The 25,000-nt window shown below is 35.8% G+C and overlaps 1 protein-coding gene across 2 annotated transcripts in view; it reads left to right on the forward strand.

Annotated features, from left to right (window-relative positions):
• Positions 1-25,000, forward strand: part of LOC144970891 (glutamate receptor-like) — a 77,788-nt gene that overhangs the window by 25,648 nt on the left and 27,140 nt on the right. For both annotated transcript variants that reach the window (XM_078911027.1, XM_078911026.1), the window contains exons 2-3: positions 15,079-15,243; positions 21,563-21,808. In XM_078911027.1, the coding sequence (XP_078767153.1) occupies positions 15,079-15,243; positions 21,563-21,808 (411 nt within the window). The remainder of the gene's footprint in view (positions 1-15,078; positions 15,244-21,562; positions 21,809-25,000) is intronic.

The raw sequence follows: 25,000 nt of genomic DNA on the forward strand, positions 1-25,000 counted from the left end.
GTGGGTGGGGGGGGATAAGGGAAGGGCTTTGGGAATGGAGGAGGGAAGAAATACTCGATATTCCAGCCTCTTGGCAATACCACCACATTTTTTCCTTACTTTATTGTTTTTGGGAATTAGATTGTCATCTCCCATGGGGCCAAGAAAAAAAAAAGCTGGAGTGTTATTTCCCTTGGGTTTTGAGGGTGGAAGTTGAAAGTAAGAGGAGACAAGCCAGTGGCTAACCTTTGGTGACCCCATTTTTAGAACATCAAAGATCCGATTTTTTTTTCTCCAATATATTTATTGACGCGCTTTCAACCTTGATTTGATATCATACCGCTCAAAAATTGGACGTATCATGTCCATAATATTCTTCATTGACGTGATTTACTTCCCTTGGTTGACGAGCATGTCTAGATCAAATTGATGGATATATAGCTATGTTTGTATTAATATTATTGGATTATGGAAACATTTGCTGTTCATTCCGAAATTGGCGGTCTTATCTTGCTTCGATGTCTGAATAATGAATAGGTGTGCTTATCGTGACATTTTGTTTGAGATCTACCACAACCTTTGACCTTTATCTAGTAAAATATCACGTAAATGTACGATACCTACATGCTGCATGGATGACAGAACGGCACAGTGACTCTTCTTGTAAGAGTGTCGGGGCGAAGTTGAGTGTGATCGGTGAATAGATGGGTAACACTAATTGCAAAGTCATGGCCCCATCGTTATGTCCGTGAACGAAACACTTTACATACATTTTTGCCTCCGATTAAAGTGAAAATGAGTATTTGACTTCAGGCTGTGACGTACATTTTGTAAGGGTCTATAGACAGATAAGTAAACGTCGGTAAGGGCCTATCAAGGTAGGCCTCAAAAAGATTTTCTCAGATCGTTCTTTCTTTCGGAGTAAATCCGAGTATCTCTTTGAGGCCTACCGTGAAGGCCCTTACTTGCCGACGTTTATATATTTGAAATATAACTTTATATATATATATATATATATATATATATATATTATATATATATATATATATATATATATATATATATAAGGTTATCTTTCAAATATCACAATAAACATTATTTGAGAAATTCAGATCGTTCTTTTTTTCTGAGAAATCCGAGTATCTTTTGGAGGCCTACCTTGATAGGCCCTTACCGACGTTTACTTATCTGTCTATAGACCCATACAAAATGTACGTCACAGCCTATATATATATATATATATATATAATAATAATATAATATATATAATAATAATAATAATAATAATAATAATAATAATAATAATAATAATAATAATAATAAAAACACTCACATTATTCTGTCGGGACGATCGTTTCGTTGGTTTTCCATCTCTTCGGTTCACAATAAGTCCACAGTGCACCTTCAAATGAGTTCGTTGTTGGTGTTTTTTATATGCTCTAATCAACATTATCGAGCACTCTCGTACGTACAAGTGCCCTCTAACACTCATATATATATATATATTATATATATATATATATATATATATATATATATATTATATATATTATATATATATAATATTTATTTATTTACAATATATAAACCCATAAAAAATAATTGGAGGAAAGTCTTGTTACTTTTTTTTTAAGAATTGAAATTTTATTCGGACTTGACTCTGGGGTTAAGTTGTTTTTATTTGCACATGACTTTAGTGCAAACGAGCATCCGACTTACATTCTACTTAATGCAGTTTTGGTTCCATATGACCTGCTGGTAGAATGAAAAAAAGCATTGGTTATGAAGCGAATTGAATTTGGTGTATCTGTGGAACTGCTACATTTATCAAAGTGACAAATTAGGGAGCAGGCACTGGTATAAGATAAAGCTATGAAAAAGTGGGTATGAAATAGTGCCAGTCAAAGCAAGAAAGAAAAATACAAGATAAAAAAAAAACATCCCAAAAAATTCAGTCTTCCTCGACTGGGAATCGAACCTTAGGTTTGATCCCTAGTCGAGGACGACTGATTTTTTGGGGATGTTATATTTTTTTCTTGCATTTTTCTGCCTTGTTTTGTCTGGCACTGTCTCTACACACATTTTCATATCGTCAACGGCGCATATGAATGTTTTATCAATAATTTGTGACTCAACATGCCAAACTGGATATTATGTCGGAGACAAGCGGATGTCAAAATGAAAATGTTAAGTTAAAAAGATCAGAAATATGACATTTTTGGCTAATGCCATTTATGAAAAATGCATATAAGCAGGTCCCGATGGTTCAGTTCGTAGAGCACTCGTTTCACACGCAAATGGACCGAGATTGATCCGGAGTGAAGTCGATATTTTTTTCTGACAACCACCCCCCCTCCCCTGTCTACCCAGCATTGATTGAGTAGCTTGGTCTGTTAGATATGGCGGAAAGTACTTTACGATAGACTAACATCCTATCCAAAAGGTAGTAAGCAATTGCTTTTATCTGTTTAATTTTTTATTCACTGTAAAATTTACGTGGAATCAATTGGATATCCTAGAATTGTTGGGCTTTGATAACTGCAATAAAAGGCAATTGAAAGCCTGGTAAGGAATTTACCATGAATAAATAAATCAATTGATAAATTAAGAACGGCGCATATGAATGTTTTATCAATAATTCGTGACTCAACACGCCAAACTGGATATTATGTCGGAGACAAGCGGATGTCAAAATGAAAATGTTAAGTTAAAAAGATCAGAAATATGACATTTTTGGCTAATGCCATTTATGAAAAATGCATATAAGCAGGTCCCGATGGTTCAGTTCGTAGAGCACTCGTTTCACACGCAAATGGACCGAGATTGATCCTGAGTGAAGTCGATATTTTTTTTCTGACAACCCTCCCCCCCTCCCCTGTCTACCCAGCATTGATTGAGTAGCTTGGTCTGTTAGATATGGCGGAAAGTACTTTACGATAGACTAACATCCTATCCAAAAGGTAGTAAGCAATTGCTTTTATCTGTTTAATTTTTTATTCACTGTAAAATTTACGTGGAATCAATTGGATATCCTAGAATTGTTGGGCTTTGATAACTGCAATAAAAGGCAATTGAAAGCCTGGTAAGGAATTTACCATGAATAAATAAATCAGTTGATAAATTAAGAACTGAATAAATATTGCTAAAGTAAACAAACAAATGATATTTATAAATAAATGATTGATAACTTAAGATGAAATTACTTGATTTATTCTTCAGACGAACAATTTTAATCATGTTTTAATAAGTTAATTAGCAATTTAAGATTACATTTTTAAAAAATTATAGCGCAATATCCACTAATCAGACTCGAAGCGCTTTACAATGGGTTCCCAACCAACAGCAACACTTAACATATATTATGACGAGCATTGACGCCTGAGAGGTGATAATATTACAATTTTTTCCTCGACAAAAAGAACGCTGTTGACGGCCAGACACTCATTTTTCAGCTGAACATGGTGAGAGAATGTGAGTAAGGAACCATTTCCGAGGACTCAACTATGCGCCGCTTACAGCAGGACTCGAACCCTACACCTTCCAATCCGAAGGCGATTGTCATACTGCTCACAGCCTCAAATTGATATTATGTCTGGACGGAGCGAATGTCCAACACTGAGAATAAAGTTAAAATGATCTCATCTCATGTAGTTCCATATCTGAAGCAGACGTCGGAGGTCATCTTCCGCCAAGCTGATCTATCTCTTGCCAATTCTATTAAAGCAGCGCCACCTTTCTCAGCTTCATCTGTCCAAGTTCTTATCCCTTTCAAATACGTTATTCTTTGTCTTCCTCTTATTCTTTTTCCATTCATCTTTCCAGTCAAGGCGAGTATTTCCAAACCAGGGTGGCGGATAATGTGTCCTAAAAATTCCATTTGGCGTTTGATGATTTTTGTTATCAGTGATCTTTTTCTGTTTGCCATTTCTAAAATTTCTTCATTTCTTTTCCTTTCCATCCATGACACCCTCATCATTCTTCTGTAAAACCACATTTCCACTGCCTCCAGTCTTTTAACCATGGTCTTGTTTATGGTCCAGCTCTCACAACCATATAGCAGCACAGACAGTACATAGCAATCCAGGACTTTGATTTTTGTTTTCATGCTAATATTCCTGTTTTTCATAATTGTATGCAGCTGGTTGAATGCATTCTTCGCCATACCTATTCTTTTCTTTATTTCACAATCTGATTTTCCATTGGATGTTACATTGAAGCCTAAATATTTGAAACATTCAACTTGTTGTATTGTTTGTCCTCTGCTTGTTATTACACAGGCTGGTGGGTTATTATTTTTAGATACCGTCATACATTCTGTTTTAGATATATTCAGTTCCAGTCCCATATTTTCACTACTCCTGACTACAACATCCAGTAATTCTTGTAGTTCATGTTCAGATTCTGCCAGTAGAACCGTATCATCTGCATACCTCAGATTTGTTACATTCTTTCCTCCAATACACACCCCCTTCTTATGTTCGATATCTCTTAATATCATTTCACTATAGAGGTTGAATAAATCTGGAGACAAAACACCCCTGCCTAACTCCTCTTCTAATAGGTGTAAAACTGCTTAGTTCGTTGTAAAATGATCAAAAATATCAAAATGTGGGTTTTTGCTTGTTATAAAGATCTATTCGTTATTCTCAATAAATTATTAAACTAATCTCAAGTTCACAATCTTCGCTATAATTTGAATTTTCCGCATATAAATCATTCTGTAATATGTTTTAAGACTGGGTTACATAATTTTATGAAGGCAGCAAAAAGCAAGGGGGTGCACATTTGCGCGAAAGTTACTTTCTGTTCTTTGTATGTAAAGCTCTTCTTTTCGTGACCTTTAAAACTTGAGCTTTTACATCGCTTGTAATGTGTTTGATGCCCTTTACAAAGGGTTTCAAGCCGACAGCAACACTTAACATAAAGGACGAGGCTTAACACATGAAAAGCGCTCTTACAATGTTTGTGTGCCCATCTTATACTTGAGTAAGGTGAGTGAACATGAGAAATACAGCCTTTTCAAAGAACTCCACTTTGCGCCAATCTGTGCAGGAGAACTCGAACAAGGGGCCTATAGCTCAGAAGCCTGGTGTATCACAAGCAAGACTACAACTTTCGCTTTTGAGCTCTGAGATCACATATTGCTTTTCATAATGTTCATCAATGACTGATCACTTCGGGATCATTGTTTGCTGCAAAAAGAGGATTCCTTGGTCGATAATAATATGTGGCTATGTGGTCTTGTGGTATGACACTTGCTTTCTAATCGGATCGGAAGGTCCAGGGTTCGAGCCTCGCTCGGCGCATAATTGAGTCATTGGAAAAGACTCTTTACTCACATTCTCTCACCGTACTCAGGTGTAAAATGAGTACCTGGCCGTAAACATCATTGTCTCTGTCCGAAAAAATTATAATATCGCCTAACAGGCGTCATGTCCCGTCCTACATGTTAAGTGTTGCTGTTGGCCAGAGACCCCTTGTAAAGCGCTTTGAGCACATTTAGTGGATATTGCGCTATATAAAAGCTCAATTTAATTTAATATGCGACCCACCGTCCCAAAATGGAATTGCGTCAGAGTAAATTATATGACAAACAAGTGAATTAAAAGTTACAATCCCTTTAAAAAACAAGATTTTTACCTCTTCAATGAATTATTCTTATTCTTCTTTTAAACCATTTTGATTAGCATAAATCTCACACTTTGACTATCATTCATTACCAAGTAAACTTAAATCTTCTAAATCACCCCGACTTTAACACTGTTTTGAGGAGGTGGGTCTTTAGCTTTCTTCCATATTATTATTATGTTCTTCTATTTTGAGTTCAAAGAGTGTTCTCAGGGCTTAATCTTGTCTACAATCTTTCATCTCTTTATTATTTCACCATCTCATTTCAAGACAAACATATAAATTACATAATCAAATAAATCATTTTCTTTATAAACGTTTTACTTTCCAAATAAGATAATGGTCTGAAACAGACGTGAGCCTGAATAACATATTGAAAAGTAGGACACAGATTACAGAGGCTTAGAAATCTCGCGACATCCCTGTTTCTTTTTTTTTTTCCTTTGTTTTTCAACATTTTTTACCTCGCTCATGTCATTTCCAAATACATTAGGGGGATTATCATATTGGTAACCTTGGCATTTTCTAATTTAAAGTTCTAATCTAAAAGAGTATTGACGTCACCAGCAGTCCAGGGGTCGGGGATTCATTTTATTTTAAGGGCAATGACAGATGTAACAAATTAGGGAGCAGGCACTGGTGTAAGATAGAAATCTGAAAAACTGTGTATGTTACAATGCCAGACAAAGCAGAAAGAACATTCTAAGAGAAAAAAATTGATAATCGGCCTAACTCGATTTGGGATCGAACTTTAGACCTCTTACTATTATACTAACGCGTAATGAAATCACGTTTTGTGAAGTCAGATTATCAAACGTTAAATTTCACCAAAATGATATTTTAAAAAACGAAGTATCGTTTAGTATGTAGTTTTTTAAATGTCTTTTATTCAACGATAACGAATTCAGAATCGATTAAGGGTTAGAATAAAATATTTCTTGCACTCTTGCGTTGTGGAATTCGAACTTTGTTCCCAACGCGCGCTCACAGGGGCCACGTCCGGAAGTCCAAAAAGCAAGAGTGTAAGAATCGTATATTTTGTCATTCCTGTACTAATAAAATCTGCAACATCTACACATGTATAGCATTGAGGCCGTTGATAATGGGTCGCTTTGTTTTTTTCTTTTCATTTGAAACATACATGAGAAATATTTAGTCCTCGAGGGTGCTGAACAAGTTGTAATTAAAAAAATGAATTAACAAGTGAAGATTAGTCATAAGTAATAATATGCGGCCATGTGGTCTTGTGGTATGGTATGATACTCGCTTTCGGATCGGAAGGTCCTGTGTTCGAGCCTCGCTCGGCGCATAGTTGAGTCCTTGGAAAAGGCTCTTTACTTACATTCTCTCATCCTACTCAGGTGGAAAATGAGTACCTGGTCGTTAACAGCGTTGTCTGTGTCCGAAAAAAAAATGTAATAATGCTAACAGGCGTCATGTCCTGTTCTACATGTTAAGTGTTGCTGTTGGCTAGGGACCCCTTGTAAAGCGCTTTGAGCACGTTTAGTGGATTTTGCTCTAGATAAAAGCTCAAGTTTAAGTAATAAGCAGTTTGAACTTGAAAATCTCTTCTTTCGTAACTAGCACATCTTTCTATAACATCTTTAAAAAGTCTTTGATAAAAGTGGGTGAACTTTTTTGATAACAAGATTGATCAAGTAAAGTCTTTGTAAATCCTCTTAACTTGAAAATCAAAATAGTTAATCCAGTAATAAAATACGTGACCCATCGTCTGAAATCAGCATTATGTTCGATGATTCACGTGCTAAAATAAATACAGTTATAGAAGTCGTGATTTTTAGACTGGGCTTAAGTTTATACTATATTATATTTTTTATCTAGGAAAATAGCACCGTTTCTTGAGGAGCGAAAAAAATGAATATTCAAATTTCAGATCTTATAAATTAAATGTTCAACTTTATTGCCGACATTTGATTCACCCAGACATAACACCTTTTAGTTGACGGGATGTATATTATGTCCTGCCCCTGATGTCAACAAAGACCTCTGATGCCACAAAGCAGCATTCCTATCCAAATTGGATTTCTCTAATACATACCATGATCCATCTTGAGACATGGAGCAGCGTGGCTCAGCGGTAAGGTCTTTGTTTCGTACTCGAAAGGTACCGAGTTGGAATTCTCGCTATGTTGTGTGGCATTGAGCTAATCACCTCGACCTAGTTTAGTTTGCGGCGCTGCACTGCGGCTGAAGCCTGGGTTATTCCAGTCTTCCCTCGGAATAGACTCTAGAGACAAATTTCCCCTATGTGATTAATAAATGGAATTTTATTTATTTATTTTATTATCATTATTTGCAGTCTACAAGGGATAAATCATATGCATCAATGTGTGAAACGTAGTAGTAGTAGTAGTAGTAGTAGTAGTAGTAGTAGTAGTAGTAGTAGTAGTAGTAGTAGTAGTAGTAGTAGTAGTAGTGGTAGTAGTAGTGAGCCTCGCAGTCCGAATGACGCTTGTTGAGAATTGTGTGATTCAGTCATGGTCGATAAGTATAGCTGCTCTCCATCCATGTTGTTAATTTTTCCATTGGTCATGGTCTTGGGCCAGAGTTTTGAGGCTGTCATGATCTTGTTGCGACTTTAGTACAGGGGGCACTGCAGTATTTCTTAGTTCTTCGGGGATTAATTCGGCGTCACCTGAATCCAGAAATTTCTGATATGTAGAGAGATCCTAGTTCAGCGTAGTTACTATTGATCCTGGTGATCTCCCTACATATTTGTTGCCATGAAGGAAATATTCTGTCATTGCAGTTTGGGCTGGGATGTTATCTTCTCGACGTAAAATGTGACCAAATAGCCTCCATCGCTGTTCTTTTATTATTGTATGCAGGCGTTGGACTCTGGGTTTTTTCATAGAGATCAGTTTTTGTAATTGTCTCTGGCCAATAGATTCCGATTACGCGACGTAATTGTTTGCGGTGGTATGAATAGAGACTTTCTAAGTTCTTTTTTGTGAGGCCCCAGGTTCCACAATTATATGTCAATATCGGAATAATCAGTGCCTCGTAAATCCGTGAAATGCAGAGGACTTCAAAAAGTATTTCAATGCAGAAGAGGGGGATCCTAGTAAACTTATCCTTGGATCGTTATATCGGTTTCCACTTAACATACGCTACTTTTATTCAAATCACTATGAGTGAGCTTTTAAAAACAAAGAGTGGGCTTTTATATAGAGCAATATCCACTAAACGTGCTCAAAGCGCTTTACAATGGTTCCCTGGACAATAGCAACACTTAACATGTAGGACGAGACTCGACGCATGTTAGGCGATATAACATTTTTTTTCTCGGACAGACACAACGCTTTTAACGGCCAGGTACTCAATTTACACCTGAGTACGGTTAGAGAATGTGAGTAAAGAGCCTTTTTTTCCAAGGACTCAACTATGCGCCAAGCGAGGCTCGAACCCAGGACCTTCCGATCCGAAAGCGAGTGGCATACCACAAGAACAAATAGCCGCACAATACATATAAAATGGTCTGAAATCATTTAGTTGGCAATGCGCTATATCAAATCTCATACCTTACTTTAAATAGGCATTTCTACTTTAATCATAGATAGAAGCATTCACTTGAATGCCAGCTCGCTTCGTCCAACTAGCTAAGTAACAAAAGAAAAAAATAATCGCTAGTAAGCCTTCAAAAGTGCAATATAATAATAATAATAATAATAATAATAATAATAATAATAATAATAATAATAATAATAATAATAATAATAAAAATAATAATAATAATAATAATAGATCTTTATTGTCCATAAATATGGCAATTTGTCATTTAGTTACACTTGTTATAACGTTATATGATAACTATAACATTGAACAGATATTTCACTCCTACTTATTCTCTCTCTCTCTCTCTCCTCTCTCTCTCTCTCTCTCTCTCTCTCTCTCTCTCTCTCTCTCTCTCTCTCTTCCTCTCTTTCTTTCACGCGTGCGATATACTCAACATAAACATATTCATTTCATTTTCAATTCGTTACATTTTCGGCAATTCAACACCAAATATTATTATCATTATCAATTGGTCACTTAATCTAACATTAAATAAATTAATCAGTCAATCAGTCAACGTATCTATCCTTGGTTTTGCTGTACCATATGAAATATTCAACATTTTTATTGCTGATGGAACCAACGTTGATTTATACTTGTTAGTTCTACATTTAATCTGACAAAACCTTCTCCCAGATGGTAAAATACTAAATTCATGGTATAAAATATGTTTTTTATTGTTGGTAATTGAGAATGCTTTCCTTTCTATTGCTTTTCCATGAATTCTTTCTACTCCATCAAGAGGATGGTTTATTATTTTTTATGCCTCTTTGTAATTCTAAATCATCATACAACGCTTTATATAATAGTAAGCGAAGGATAGGTCTTCAATCAACAAATCGCGAAATAAGATGAAATTAGCGGTGCAATTTTGTGTCGGAAGTAAACATAGCCGCCGCCATTTCGATTTCCTCGAGACAAAAACATTGATACGAACGATTTTTCCGAGGATTTGAAGCAGAACTCTAAACGTTAAAGTTTGAAGTACATACCATTCATTAATACGAACAATCATACAACGTTTAATACGTAAATGAGTGAAATGTTGTCATGAAACAAATAAATATCAAAAGAATTCATGACATAGGTGTAACTGTGCGTCGCTATTCAGCGCCGCCATTTTGAAAAAAAAAAATCCTTCAGAGCCATTCGGCCCATGAAGCCGGAGATTAACCCGGTATACTTATAAAGAAAGACCAAGGTTTCTACAAAAATGGACCTGTAGATTGGTTAACCAGTATTGCGGCATTGTGGTGGATGTTGTCTACCATTGAAGAGGTGGTCGTAAAAAGGCGGTGGATGTTGTATAACCATGAATAGTCATTTGACCAATGGTTGTGGATGTATAACCATGAATAGCTGTGAATGTTATATAACAATGAAGAGATATTTTGACCAATGGCTGTGGATGTTGCATTGCCATGGAGAGATATGTTGACCCATGGCTGTGGATTTTGTGTAACCATGAAGAGGCGTTTTGACCAAAGGTGAAGGATGTTCATGGAGAGGCATTGACCAAAGATTTTGTAACACTGAAGTGATATTTGACAAAATACTGTGAATGGGCTCTCATTCGTATAAAAACGAAATTGTCCGTGTGTATATATATATATATATATATATATATATATATATATATATATATATATATATATATATATATATATATATATAAGGTCTTGTCGACATAAAAAATGACGTTGGTTTGAATTCGATGCCTTGTATTAGCGGTCTTTGCTGGTTTGTTTGTTTGTTTTGTTTGGAGTCAGTTAATTGTCGCCTCTTTTGGTTGCTGCAGTCTAATAAGTGGCTCTGATTCCTTGGCTTTGTTTGTTTTCTATTCTGAATTGATACACTTTCTGTTCAACAGCCTTGTTTATATTTTGCAATCTATGTCCTTATATTCCGCCACCTAACGCAGTGTTGGTAGCGCACATTTATCTTTCACCGCTGTTTTCTTTTTTATACTTTTTTCTGTAGATCGCAGCCCACAACACAACTATTCCAATGGTAAACAGAACAGCGATCCCTATTATGATGAATGTTATCTTGTCATTTCCCTCTGCGTCATATTTATGTTTAAAAACATAAACAGTCTCGGCTTTCAAGTCCGAAATTCTTGTGTTCCTTCCCAAGACTTTAAATTTATATATACCAGGATCTAAATCACTCCCGTCATATGAATAATCATCTATTGTAAACGTTGTACTACCGTTAAGACGTTTGGTAGTAACATTTGCTGAATGAATCGTACGATTGTCTTCATTCAATATTGATATCTCTGCAACAACATATGGGAAAGCGTCTGTGAATTCAGTGGTAAAGTGCAAAGAGTGGTTAGCTTTTCTTTCAAGGGATGTAACGTTTACAATCTTGGGACCAAATGCAAACTGTGCTGTAATATTTTTCACATCTAGTCCGAGAGCTATACACGAAAATGTTTCATTATCTCTGTCTCCAACAAAAGAACGTTGTCGAACGGATGTCCCCAAGGCTGTGTGAGTTTCCCAATCCTGTACATCTTATACACCAACGTCTGCAGACCATCCTCTCGAGCTCACCCTAATAGTAAAAAAGAATCAAAATATACTGCCAAGGCACTAACAAGACGAATTATATGAATCTGATAATGCAAAACACCAAGATAATATTAAAATTGGACTTTTTGTATAGCGCAATATCCACTAAACGTACTCAAAACACTTTATAAAGAGTCCCTAGTCAACAGCAAACACTTTAACATGTAGGGCAAGACATGACGCCTTGTGGGGCGATATTACATTGGTTTTTTTTCCCGATAGAAACAACGCTGTTAACGGCCAGGTTCTCATTTTACCCCTGAGTACGGTGAGAGAATGTCGGTAAAGAGCCTTTTCCAAGGACACAACTTAGCACTGCTTATAGCGGGACTCGAACTCAGGGCCTTCCTATCCGAAGACGAGCGCCTTACAACTAGATCACATTGCTGCACAATAAGATAAGGTATAATAACCACCAATAATATTATGATAACTTGCATTACAAACCTTTTCAGAGGTATATTTATAATTTAATAGCAAACGCTGAGCCATGAGCCAATATGAATGAAGAAAAGTTCGTTGCAATCGCAAGTCTGTTGCAGACATCAGACATCTTAACTCTAGTACCGCATTGGGGTCAACCGGAAATAACGACCGGTTCCCAGCACTTGCCTAGCAAGTTTGAATGACGTAGCTAACATATAGCGTCACTCGGGTTTGATCGCGTCATTTCTTACGTCAAAAACTAGCTTCATACTCAACCCAAACAGCTTAAATAAACTGTTTGCTGATTGGCTGAAACTAATAATATCAACCAATCAAACTTCGGCTTTTATTTCATAAAGAACACAATGGAATTTTTACTGAATCAAGGTCGGGTCTGTTACAACTGATGCCCGTGTCACTTGGAAAAGGTGTGTTACACTTAAACGACTGCGGCGTAAGTGAGTTGGGAATGGTGTGTTACGTTTATACAGTGGTCGAGGATCGGGGGTTAAATCAATTCACATTTTTCCTTGTCCAATTTTATTCACACACTGGTACTCATATACGACTTTGACCGATTGCGGAAAATATATTGACCCCAGAGCCAAAAGACCAAGTCTACGAGGTCTTTCCTCGAGGTCAATATAATCCCAAGTTCGGTTAAAAACAGTATTATAACACCCGACGTGCACACATATGCAGGTCTGACTGCTGAACCCAATTATGGCCCTAGTTTATTATTGTTGTAATGGACAATATTTTGCGTCCGTTTTTTTCGATTTCCATTACAACAATGAGCCCATAATGAATTGGGTTATCAGACCTGCAATTGTGCACGTTGATAACACCTCATTCTCAAATCTAAAAAAAAGATAAGAATACAAAATGATAAAATCGAAACAAATATGGGCCGAACATTATAAAGTATTTCTTTACTTACCACATCATCAATATATCGGAGCCAATGTCACTATTTATCTGGCCCGTTTTTGAAAAGACAAAGATGGAAGGTGTTCCAAAAGAACATAATTTTTTTTAAAAAACACAAACTTTCTTCTCGTTCTCTTCCGCCTTCATAGTCTCTCGCAAATTTCCTCTTAATTACTTTCTGTTTCTCTTTTTTTTTTAGTTATATTTTTTTAACTTATGAAGGCTGCAACTGTAAAAAGCACCATTCCAAGTTTATTTTCTATCAATTACAACCATGCCGATAAACGTTTGTTGATGTTAATGATTTAATTATTTTGTTTCATAAAGACAGACTTTTTAACGAAACGTTTTTAGTAAGGCTATGGTATATTCTCTTGATGACATAATATGTTATGTCAATATTCAAGACTATCACCATAATGTATAAGGATAATTAAATTGTTTTTTTTTTCGATGTAATGAATACAAATGCTTTTTTTAAAATTTGCTACAGTTTCACTTTAGTTTTTTTGGAATTACGCTCATGTCATTTTTCCGATGAAAAGAGTCACAATACTGAGTCAAGCTACACAAAGGCTTACGAATTAATTATCTTTGTATTCTTTTCAACATGGGGTCCCAATAGCTCAGTTGGTAGCGCACTCGCTTCACACCTAAGGGACCAAGATCCATCCCGGGTGCAGTCGAGATTTTTTTACCCCCCCCCCCTGTCCACCCAGCAGTGAATGGGTAGCTGAGTCTGTTAGATTTGGCAGAAAGTACCTTGCGACAGACTAGCGTCCTATCCAAAGGATAGCAAGCAATTTCTATTGCCCATTTCACGCTATAGAAACCGTGATAAACTCCGGCTCCATGGTCCCAATGGCTCCGAAGGACTACTTTTTTTTTCCATCATTGAGACAAACGGCAGATTTTCCCTGAAATTAATAAATACAATATATCCTATGTATTAATGATAAATTGAAGTTTGTTGACAATGTGAACGTAAAAATCATTCGCAACAGGCGATAAAATTGCAATTTCCTCTATACTGTTCTGACCGATACAATACCGTTTCAAGGGGATGAGTCACACGTTACTTTTAAGAAAAGTTTCAGACCCCATGTCACAAGATTATTGACCGACTCGCTGGTCTGATAACTGATAACCCAATTTGTTGTGGTCTCATTGTTATAATGGAAATACCCTCAAACCAACGCACACTATTGCCCATTACAACAATGCTAAAAGTGGGATGTGAAAAAAACTGGTTCCAATCTCATTTTAAGTGTAAAACTACTCTTCCGGAGGACAGGATGCATACCTTGTGTAATTGATCCTCTGGTTTCAAAGTGATGGCGTCTTATTTTCTGGTCTAAATATGCTGGTCGTAAGTCAAAAAATATCATCCATTTCTTAGTCCTAATAATCTGCCTATACACCCTTCCACTAAAATAGTTATTGCCACCTTACAAACACACTTCCAGAGATTTTTGGAACCGGAAGAGTAGAAGGTATGACGTCACGACTTTTCTGCTCTATTGCATTCGGCTATCATACCTCCTACTATGTTCACCTTCTTACTGACTAATACAATCATACCTCCTACTATGTTCACCTTCTTACTGACTAATATAATCATACCTCCTACTATGATCACCTTCTTACTGACTAATATAATCACATTTCCTAATATATTCACCTTCTTACTGACTAATATAATCATATCTCCCACTATGTTCACCTTCTTACTGACTAATATAATCATATCTCCTACAATGATCACCTTCTTACTGACTAATATAATCACATTTCCTACTATATTCACCTTCTTACTGACTAATATAATCATATCTCCTACTATGTTCACCTTCTTACTGACTAATATAATCATACCTCCTACTATGTTCACTAACTTGTTACTGACTAATATAATTGAGAGCAAAAAATAATTCATTTTCCTTTTCCTTTTATTCCTCAGGAGGTATATTTGACTCGAGCTCAATCTACGCCCTAACAGCATTTAGACACGAAGTCCACAAAATCAATCGGGATTTGCCTTTCGGGTCGCATGGATTTAGGTACCAGTTACATAATGACACATCCATAGTGGATATCACGGACAGTTTCTCTGTTATGAATGCATGTAAGTACCAGAGTAGAATAGAATAGATGGAACGAAATTGACTCCACTCAACTATTTGTATATTGTTTTAAGTCAACTATTTTAATGATTAGTTCTCACTAAATGATATCAATAAGACTATAAACGTTCAAGGTTTGACATAGATAGTTTGTGTGTCGGTAGGTTAAATCCGAGTGGCAGATGTTCTGATTATTTTACCTAAACGCATAGGGTCAATAGACAATAGTATCACTTGTACGGCTTTTTTGGGGTCTTGTTGTATGGCACTCTAATTCAGACCTGTAGATCCCTGGTTTGAGTCCTGCTGTGGACGACGGGGGGTTACGTCATTGGAGAAGGCGGCGGCCAGAATGCTTTCATGCGGTTGTTTGTGATCCCATTGTGACTTTTAAATCGACGTATTCTTACTAGTATTATGTACAGTGTTTTTAGAAGTTCACAATCTAATGACCTACCAACTGTGGAGTGGTCCTCCATAATATTAGAGATTTCCACAAGAAGAAGAAGGCTCTTTACTCACATATTCACTCACTGTATTCATATTATGTAAAATGACAGCTGGCCAGTGATAGCGTTGCCCATGTCGAAAAACAAATCGTATTAGCGCCTTAAGCCACCCTGCATATGAAGTGTTGCAACTGATTTTAAACAGCTGGTAAAGTGCTTTGAGCAAATTTAATGGACATTTCGCTGTTTTAAAACTCGTTTTTTGTTTTGTTTTGTATTTTTATGTGTTTTTTTTTGTTTTGTTGTTTTTTTGTTTTTTTTTTTTGTTGTTTTTTTTTTGTTGTGTTGTTTTTTTTTTGTGTTTGTTTTTGTTTTGTTAGTTGTTTTTTTTTTTTTTGTTTTGTTTTTTCAAAATCAGAAATTAGAAGAGAAAATGTCCAGGATGTTGTTACAGAGAAACCCAGTTAAAATTGCAGACATGCGATTTTTAAAGAATTGCCATTTGCATTATGTGTATTTCTTACTTATTTTAAAATAATTGTTGATTCCATCATATCCATAAAATAACTGACTTGGTGTATCTCACCACAACAGTCGACGTAAATTGATAGCCGTAATATTATCTTGTTACTTCGGTAATTCTTGTTTACTGTGATGGAATTTTATTTCGATCACGGACATGTTATTATATCTATTGCATGTAAAAACTGAGCTTTTATATAGACCAATCTCCACTAAATACGCTCAAGGCGCTTTTCAAATGGTCTCTAGACGACAGCAACATTTATCATATTATAGGACAAGACACGACGCTTGTTAGGCGACTTGTAATTTTTATCAAAGACAACGCTGTTAACGGGCAGGTACTGATTTTACACCTGCGTACGGAGAATATGAGTAAAGAGCCTTTTAACAATGACTAAAACATGCATCGCTCAAAACGGGACTCGAACCCCAAGACATGTAGGTCCGAAGGCGAGTGTCATACCACAAGAATACATTACCGCACATATCTATTCAAGATTATTTAGAAGAAACAAAAAATCTTTAGAAGAGGAAAGCTTAAGTATTATGACACATCACATATCACACGTCGCACGTCACATGTCACTTGGTAAATGTCCCCACGGAGTGTACAGCCCGACTTTCAAATAGCATTACGTCGTCTGTGCGACCGGCAAGACTCCATCGATCGTCTTCACTCCCGCCATCAAGGCGAGATTCGATTTTGTCCCGAGATTGATTTACCCTGAGTGGGGATCCGGGCAGGGAAGAACAACAAATTATTCCACTCATGGGCTTTTATGTATATTATCATTAGTATTAGGCCTTCACTTTCGCCGCTCGATACCTCATATTTAAGCTATTTGTCCGTTAATCACCGTGAAAATGCATGCCTACCAGTTTGGTACATCGTAAACACAATTGTTTACCTCGTCTATTGATTTTATAGTCTGTTCTGCTGTAACATTAAAAAAAATTAATAGGACTTTACCTTCAAATATAGTCTATCTTATCTTATAACGAATGTTGTATATATTGAATCATAAGATGGCATAACTATCTTAGTAGCAGGGTGTTTAGGCAGGCAGATTGTTATGATTACGGGACTACGCGAGGATGGATGATCTTTTTTGACGATCAGCATTTATTTACAACTTGAAAGTAAGATATCATCATTCTGAAATCAGAAGACCAATTACACAAATATGTATTCAGTCCACCGGAATGAGTGGTTTTACGCTTTCAATAAGATGGAACCAGTTTTTTGACATCAAACTGGTGTTCCCAATTATATTGATCAGTAAGAAAATGAACATATAAGGAGGTCTGATAGCCGAACGCAATTATGGGCTTAATTTAACATTGCTGTAATGAATAATATTTTGCATTGGTTTGAGAGTATTTCCATTATTCAACAATGAGACTATAAGAATTTGCGAATAAGTCAGTATCAGTCAATTTACTGACCACTAAACTGTCAACATCAAAAGTAAGTCTCAATTTTGAGATATCCGACCGTGACGATGTACAGCAATGAGTTTGTCCCGCTAAAAACGCATTTAACTCGTCGATTCACCTTTTTTAGATATATAAAGTTGCTCAGATTAATTTTATTTCAAATAGATTGAGATGACCACCAAATTGTCAAAAAGTCACAAATCTATGATCTCTTTGATAAATAGATAGATAGATAGATAGATAGATAGATAGATAGATAGATAGATAGATAGATAGATAGATAGATAGATAGATAGATCAATAGAAGGAAATAAAAATAGATAAAGGAGAGTATAAAGTGATTGATAGATCGACAACAGACAACTATAAAAACAGACAGGAAGCTAGATAGATACATACATACATACATACATACATACATACATACATACATACATACATACATACATACATACATACATACATACATACATACATACATACATACATACATACATACATACATACATACATACATGGATGGATGGATGAGTAGATAGAAAGATAGATAGATAGATAGATAGATAGATAGATAGATAGATAGATAGATAGATAGATAGATAGATAGATAGATAGATAGATAGGTAGATAGATAGATAGATATAGATAGATAGAAATAGAGAAATAGAAAGATAGATAAATAGATAAAGAATTGTAGCTTGACAAAGTGCTTGGTAGATAGACAACAGACTGCTATATAAACAGATATATATATATATATATATATATATATATATATATATATATATATATATATATATGGATAGATAGATAGACAGACAAATTGATAGGTAGATCGAGTAGAATTGATATAATCAATGACAGACAGGTCAGTGGGACGAGACGCTGGAAAGAATCCAACAAGTGAGTGAGAGAGAGAGAGAGAGAGAGAGAGAGAGAGAGAGAGAGAGAGAGAGAGAGAGAGAAAAGAAAAGTTGGCAGATGTGTATGCCATATAGTTTCAAGGACGTTATAATTTGTTATTTATTTTTGTTTAAGCATATATAAAGAATGCCAACAACAAAAAAAGATAGATAGATAGATAGATAGATAGATAGATAGATAGATAGATAGAGAGAGAGAGAGAGAGAGAGAGAGAGAAGATATTCACAATAAATAGGGAAAATGTAAGAATACTCGTCCACCTACATTAGTTATATCAAGAGGGAAAATCAACATGAACTTATTCACAGAAGATATTAAAGTTGATTTCGTCGTGGTTCATGGAATTAGGGTTGGAATTAACGCTGGTTCCAATAGCCACGAGAATAAAAGAGATAAAATATATGGGTGTCTTATCACTACCAAAGAAAAGCGCTTCTTTTCGATCATTATATTATACGAGAGACCCAATCACTATTAAAGGGGTTCCCTCCCTTGCTAAGAGAACATTAACCTATTTACACGCTAAAGTAAGCATTCGTAGGTTACTACCTCTTTCCCTTCAGAAACCAAAAATACCAGGATATTTAGAATCTCGGGAACTATTCAGTGCCTCTTTCAGATGTCTAATCTTGGTGGATAAGGCTAACATTTGTCATCTCGCATATAACAAAATGCGAAAATAGAGCATGCATAGCAAAAGCTGTGGAAGAATAAATCACAACTTGAGAATCTAATTTATATAAAAAAGAAAATCAAAAAAGAATCCAACGAAGTCAATCATTGTTATTTAATTTCATTAAAACTACGTAAATCGGATGACAAATGTTGTTGCACGTCCGGCGTGACCAATGTTATGTTGTGCAAATAAAAGTAAAATAAGTCGTTAAACCAGGCCTATTTTGCCAATATTGATCCTTGCAATAGTGATTCCAAGGGCCCCGATTGCTAGTAGAGCACTCGCTTCACACGCAAAGGGGCCGAGTTCGAACCCTGGTGAAGTCGATATTTTTTCCGATCTCCTTGTTCACCAAGCAGTGGTTGGGTAGCTGGGTCTGTTAGATCTGGTGGAAAATACTTTCAGATGGACTAGTGTCCTATTCAAAGAGTAGTAAGTAAATGCTATTGTCCCTATTACGCTATAGAAACCGGGATAAACCCCGGAGTCATGGATCTAATGGCCCTGAAGGACTACAAAGGTGATTCCTATCAATTTTTATTTTAGATTAATCTAATGTTGGTCACCTAATAATGTCAAACAAAAAGTGTCGGATGCAACTTTGAAATAGTAAAGCACTTTGAGTCATGCCGCCCCCACCCCAACCCCCGACAGGTCATTAATTGCATAATTCAAGGTGATGGTAATTACTTTCAGAGTTTACACGAAAACCTCTTCTAATTCAGTAGCAAACAAGTTACAAAACAACTTTGATAATACTTATTCCATATTGCCTTAAATAAAGGAAATGCGACTATAATACTGAAATAATTTACCTGATCAGTTATGGCACTAATTTTGTGTCAGTCTGTGGTACCTGCGTAAACCCAGAGGGGGGAAAACATCACTTTAAATTGGGCTTCCGAATTGCGCATTGGATTTTATTGTCTGAAATAGAATCGAATTTAAAGCTTCATTTATTGATGTGACGATGAAAATGTTTGGAATGCCTTATCAAATTGCTTTTCTTTTTATATTTTGTTTTGTTTTTGTTGTTATTTTGTTTGTTTATTTGTTGGGGTTTGTTTTGTTTGTCTTTGTATGTTTTTTGTTTTGTTTTGTCTGTTATATTTTGCCCTTTCTCTCTCTTTTTTTTAATTTTGATTTTTTTTAAAATATTATTTATTTTTCCTTTTTCTTACGCATTTTGGTGTCTTCTTCATTTTATTATATATCTTATATTCAATGGAAGTCACGCCAACCCATGGTTGTTATATTATGTCATTATATTATACTCACGTGGGAACGAATTAATTTGGAAAGAAAGACACTCTTTGGGATGCTCAAGTGTAATAATAGCTTTCCTAACATTGAAGAATGGCCCAGGAGGCCATTTTTATCTTCAAATTATGAAAGACGGTTGTCTTTATTTATTTTTATGTATTTCTATGATGCTATGCAGTGATACCAACGGGGCTACCATGAATTCATACATTTGCCCTTATCTTATTTTAATTTTTTTTTTTTTTTGACACGCTACTTTAAAACCCCCAAAATGTGCTGGTGCTAAAATTCTATTGAAAACTTTGAAAGTGAGGTTGTGCGTTTTGAGGTCAGTCAGTGTTAAAAGTTTTAAACGGCAAACTACTTGTGGTACCGTAATTTATCATAATGATGAAAAATATGATTATGTGTTAATTTTTGATTTATTGGGATTTTTTCCCCTTTTCTTTCAATAATGAGGTTACGAAATTGCTCTACGACTTCAATAAAAGTTACTCTTTCAATGTGTGAGCATTCTCAGTATCCAATGGGCCCATACTGTACCTTTCTACGACCAAGGATTTCTGGAACGATACATCGAACTCTTCCATATGAAAGTTTTTGTTGATCGATGAACTTTGTGTACGAACACTACGAGCCTGTTCGTTAATGTTGGTAGAGACAGCATCAGTTCCAGTAAAAACCTCCTACCTTTGAACTGTTCGAATACCAACACACAAGTCGCCATAAAAACGTTCATGAATGTTTACTGGTGCACATTTTCTGCAGTAAAGAATTCAGTCACAGCACGCTGTTTCTTGCATACATTTTTGTCTTCTTTTTTTTAAACATGAAACAATAAAGATTATTTTAATTAAGATAAATTCTTTTTTTTTATAAATAGCAGCTAAACAAAAGTTGGTGACCTAATAGAATAAATTATGCAAATTTTGATGTATAGTTTGGTGAGTTTGATACAATCTGAAATATTCAATAGGCGCCAAGACTTTTCAGTCAAGCCTAGTATAACAATTTTTTTCATAATATTTTTTTCTATTCCCTAACCAGTATGTCATCACCTATCACGGGGAGACCTTGCCATAGTTGGAGTGTCAAACTCCTCGTCTCTTCCCGTCATCCAATCCTATTCGGACGCTTTCCGAGTTCCCTACGTGTCCATCAGCACGACTCCAAATCGTCGCCAAAACGACACGTTCCAGATCTACATGAGACCCATCTACACCAATGCTCTTGTGGATGTCATGAAGTTTTACAACTGGGAGAAAGTCACGTTTTTCTATGACTCTGATGAGGGTAAGACTGTTGTTGTTATATACGTTTTTCTATGATTCTGATGAGGGTAAGACAGTTGTTGTTATATACGTTTTTCTATGACTCTGATGAGGTAAGACTGTTGTTGTTATATACGTTTTTCTATGACTGATGAGGTTAAGACAGTTGTTGTTATATACGTTTTTCTATGACTCTGATGAGGGTAAGACTGTTGTTGTTATATACGTTTTTCTATGACTCTGATGAGGGTAAGACTGTTGTTGTTATATAGGTTTTTCTATGACTGATGAGGGTAAGACAGTTGTTGTTATATACGTTTTTCTATGACTCTGATGAGATAAGACTGATTATTACTTTTTCATGACTCGATGAGTAAATTGTGTTATACTTTTCATGACTCTGATGAGATAAGACTGTTGTTGTTATATTTTGTAGGCTTTAGTACTGTGATATTTCTGGAGCCGAAAGAAGCAGATACGATTCAAGGAGGATAGAAAAACACCAAATTAGAATTATCTGGTGGGAAATGAACAGATGAAGAATGAATCAGAATATCAGTCAATGAACCAATTCAGTAAAACAGTTGAAGAAAGATTTCTCGAAATCAGTCAAATAACTAATTAAATTCAGTATAGACGTTGGATAACAAAGTTAAAACAAAAATTTTAGCAAGGACGAATAAAGAATCCAGTTGTTGGAGAACGAATGCTGTTTAGCAGTCAAGGGTCTAATAATAATGCAGTTAAGGAAAAGCTTTTGTAGCTATAGAATGTAATCTGTACAGTAGTTAAAGAATGGTATCATTAAGACATTTGAAGGATAAATAAATCTGTTTGAAGGATGAATTCAGAATACTGTTTTTGAATGACACACACTTCTTACATTTTGACCGCCAAACTGATACGTCATAATCTATTAATAATATCCCCCCCCCCCCCCCCCCCTAACTTCTCCCGCCCGTTCTATATTTCTGTGTCTAATTCTTTAGTCCTCCCCCCCCCCTCTCTCTCTCTCTCTCTCTCTCTCTCTCTCTCTCTCTCTCTCTCTCTCTCTCTAATTTTGTGGGTGTGTGTGTGTGTGTGTCTGTGTGTGTTAGCCTTCTCTTTCTAATTTCTTTGTGTCTTAGTCTCTCTCTCTCTCTCTCTCTCTCTCTCTCTCTCTCTCTCTCTCTCTCTCTCTCTTCCCTCTCCGCTGGCTCTAATTCACTTCCATGTAAATATTAATGTGTTTGTGTGCGTGTACGCTTGCATTTATTTCCGATCCCCCGAGATTAGGCTGTTTTCTCCAAGACAAACGCAGCTTGTGCTATGTCATTTGAATAACCCCGTGGAATTGCCTTCTTGTTTTTGTTTCATTTCTCCATCTTTATTACACCACCGCTTTGGTAAATGCTAACGGAATTCCCACCCGATATACATTTTACTGAAAAGAATGAGACATAATTTCCACGACCACATATTATATGTCAATGTTGCTGGTTGTAATGCTACAAACACACACGCGCATACACACACACACACACACCCACACGCACAACCACACAGAAAACATACACACACAAACAATCAATCAATAATAATAATAATTTTAATAATAATGATAATAATAATAATAATAATAATAATAATAATAATAATAATAATAATAATAATATATATATGTATATTTATAAGCATAAATGGTGTTTTAGCCTGTGATTTTGCTGCCAAAATAAGCCTATCGATAACTTATACTCCAGAGACTCTCCGATCCCTCCAACCCGTGTCACCCCCACCACCCACTATTGACACATCGTTTATTAAAGTAAGAAAGAGGGGGAGAAAGGGAGGAATAAAAACAAAATTTAACAGACGGCCTTTTCGTCCATTTTTACCCTGTGTAGTGACAGGTAATGTAAGATCACTGAAAAATAAAATTGATGAACTGTTTTCACTGTGTCGTTTTAATAGTGACTATCGTCAAGCCTCCATAATAGCGTTAACAGAGACTTGGCTATCTCCTCACATACCATCATCATGTTTTAATATTGAACAATATTCACTATTTCGAGGAGATCAGGCTAATGTTAATAAATGAACTGGGTATAGGGTGTGCATATTCATTAACAACAAATAGTGTCACCCCAATAACTTTCAGATAAGGAAAGTGTACTGTGGCGATCATATTGAATTTATTACTGTTTCGTCACGACCATATTACCTACCCCGGGAATATACTCATGTCATCATCATCAACGTCTACATTCCACCATCATCAGACAACACCACAGCGAAAAATATTTTGAGGAAAGAAATACAGGACATTCAAATTAAGTCACCCGATGCCGTATTGATGGTCACTGGCGATTTTAACCAATGTAACGATTTTACTCTCCCGGGACTTCATCAATACGTGGACTGCGAGACAAGGGACAAAAAAACATTAGATTTATTCCTGTGTAATATTAAAAATAGTTATAAATGTTTACCCCGTGCCCCATTAGGTTTATCTGACCACTGCATGCTCTTGCTACTCCCCACCTACCGCCCTGTTTTTAAACGTGTAAAACCAGTAAAGAAAAGTGTACAGATCTGGAATGGAAGTGTGTGTGAAGATTTGCGTGGTTTTTTGAATGCACTGACTGGAATGTTTTTATCGAATCATGTGATAGTGTGGATGAGCTGAATGACTGTGTGAGTGAGTATTTAAAATTCTGTGAACAGCTAGTGTCTTGTAAAAAAGAAATAAAATATTATCCTAACAACAAGCCTTGGATAACAAAAGATCTAAAACTTTTATTGAACCAAAAGAAAACTCTCTATACTAGTGGAAACAAAAAAGATCTGAAAACAAAACAAAAAGAGATAAAGAGGGTAATATCTAGTTGTAGAGATAAGTACAAAAATAAAATTGAAAAATGCTTTTCTTCTGGGGATATAAGGGACACGTGGCGGGGGCTTAAAACTGCTGTGAACTATAATCCAAAGCCCACGATTATATCAGAAGATATCGAAATTGAAACTTTAAATAAATTTTATTCACGTTTCGACACAGCAAACAAATTTGATATTGAAAATGAAAAACATAAATTAGACAGGGCTTTGGAAGATGAAATGACTATTGAGGTCAGTGAAGAGGAAACGAGATTCGTATTTTCGAAACTAAACGAGAGGAAGGCTGCTGGGCCGGATGGATTGAAAGGAAAACTATTAAAAGAATGTGCCCACCAGCTTT

Source organism: Berghia stephanieae, chromosome 4 (assembly GCF_034508935.2).
Source record: "Berghia stephanieae isolate SIO BIC M18660-M18661 chromosome 4, UCSD_Bste_1.3, whole genome shotgun sequence".
NCBI lineage: Eukaryota > Metazoa > Mollusca > Gastropoda > Nudibranchia > Aeolidiidae > Berghia > Berghia stephanieae.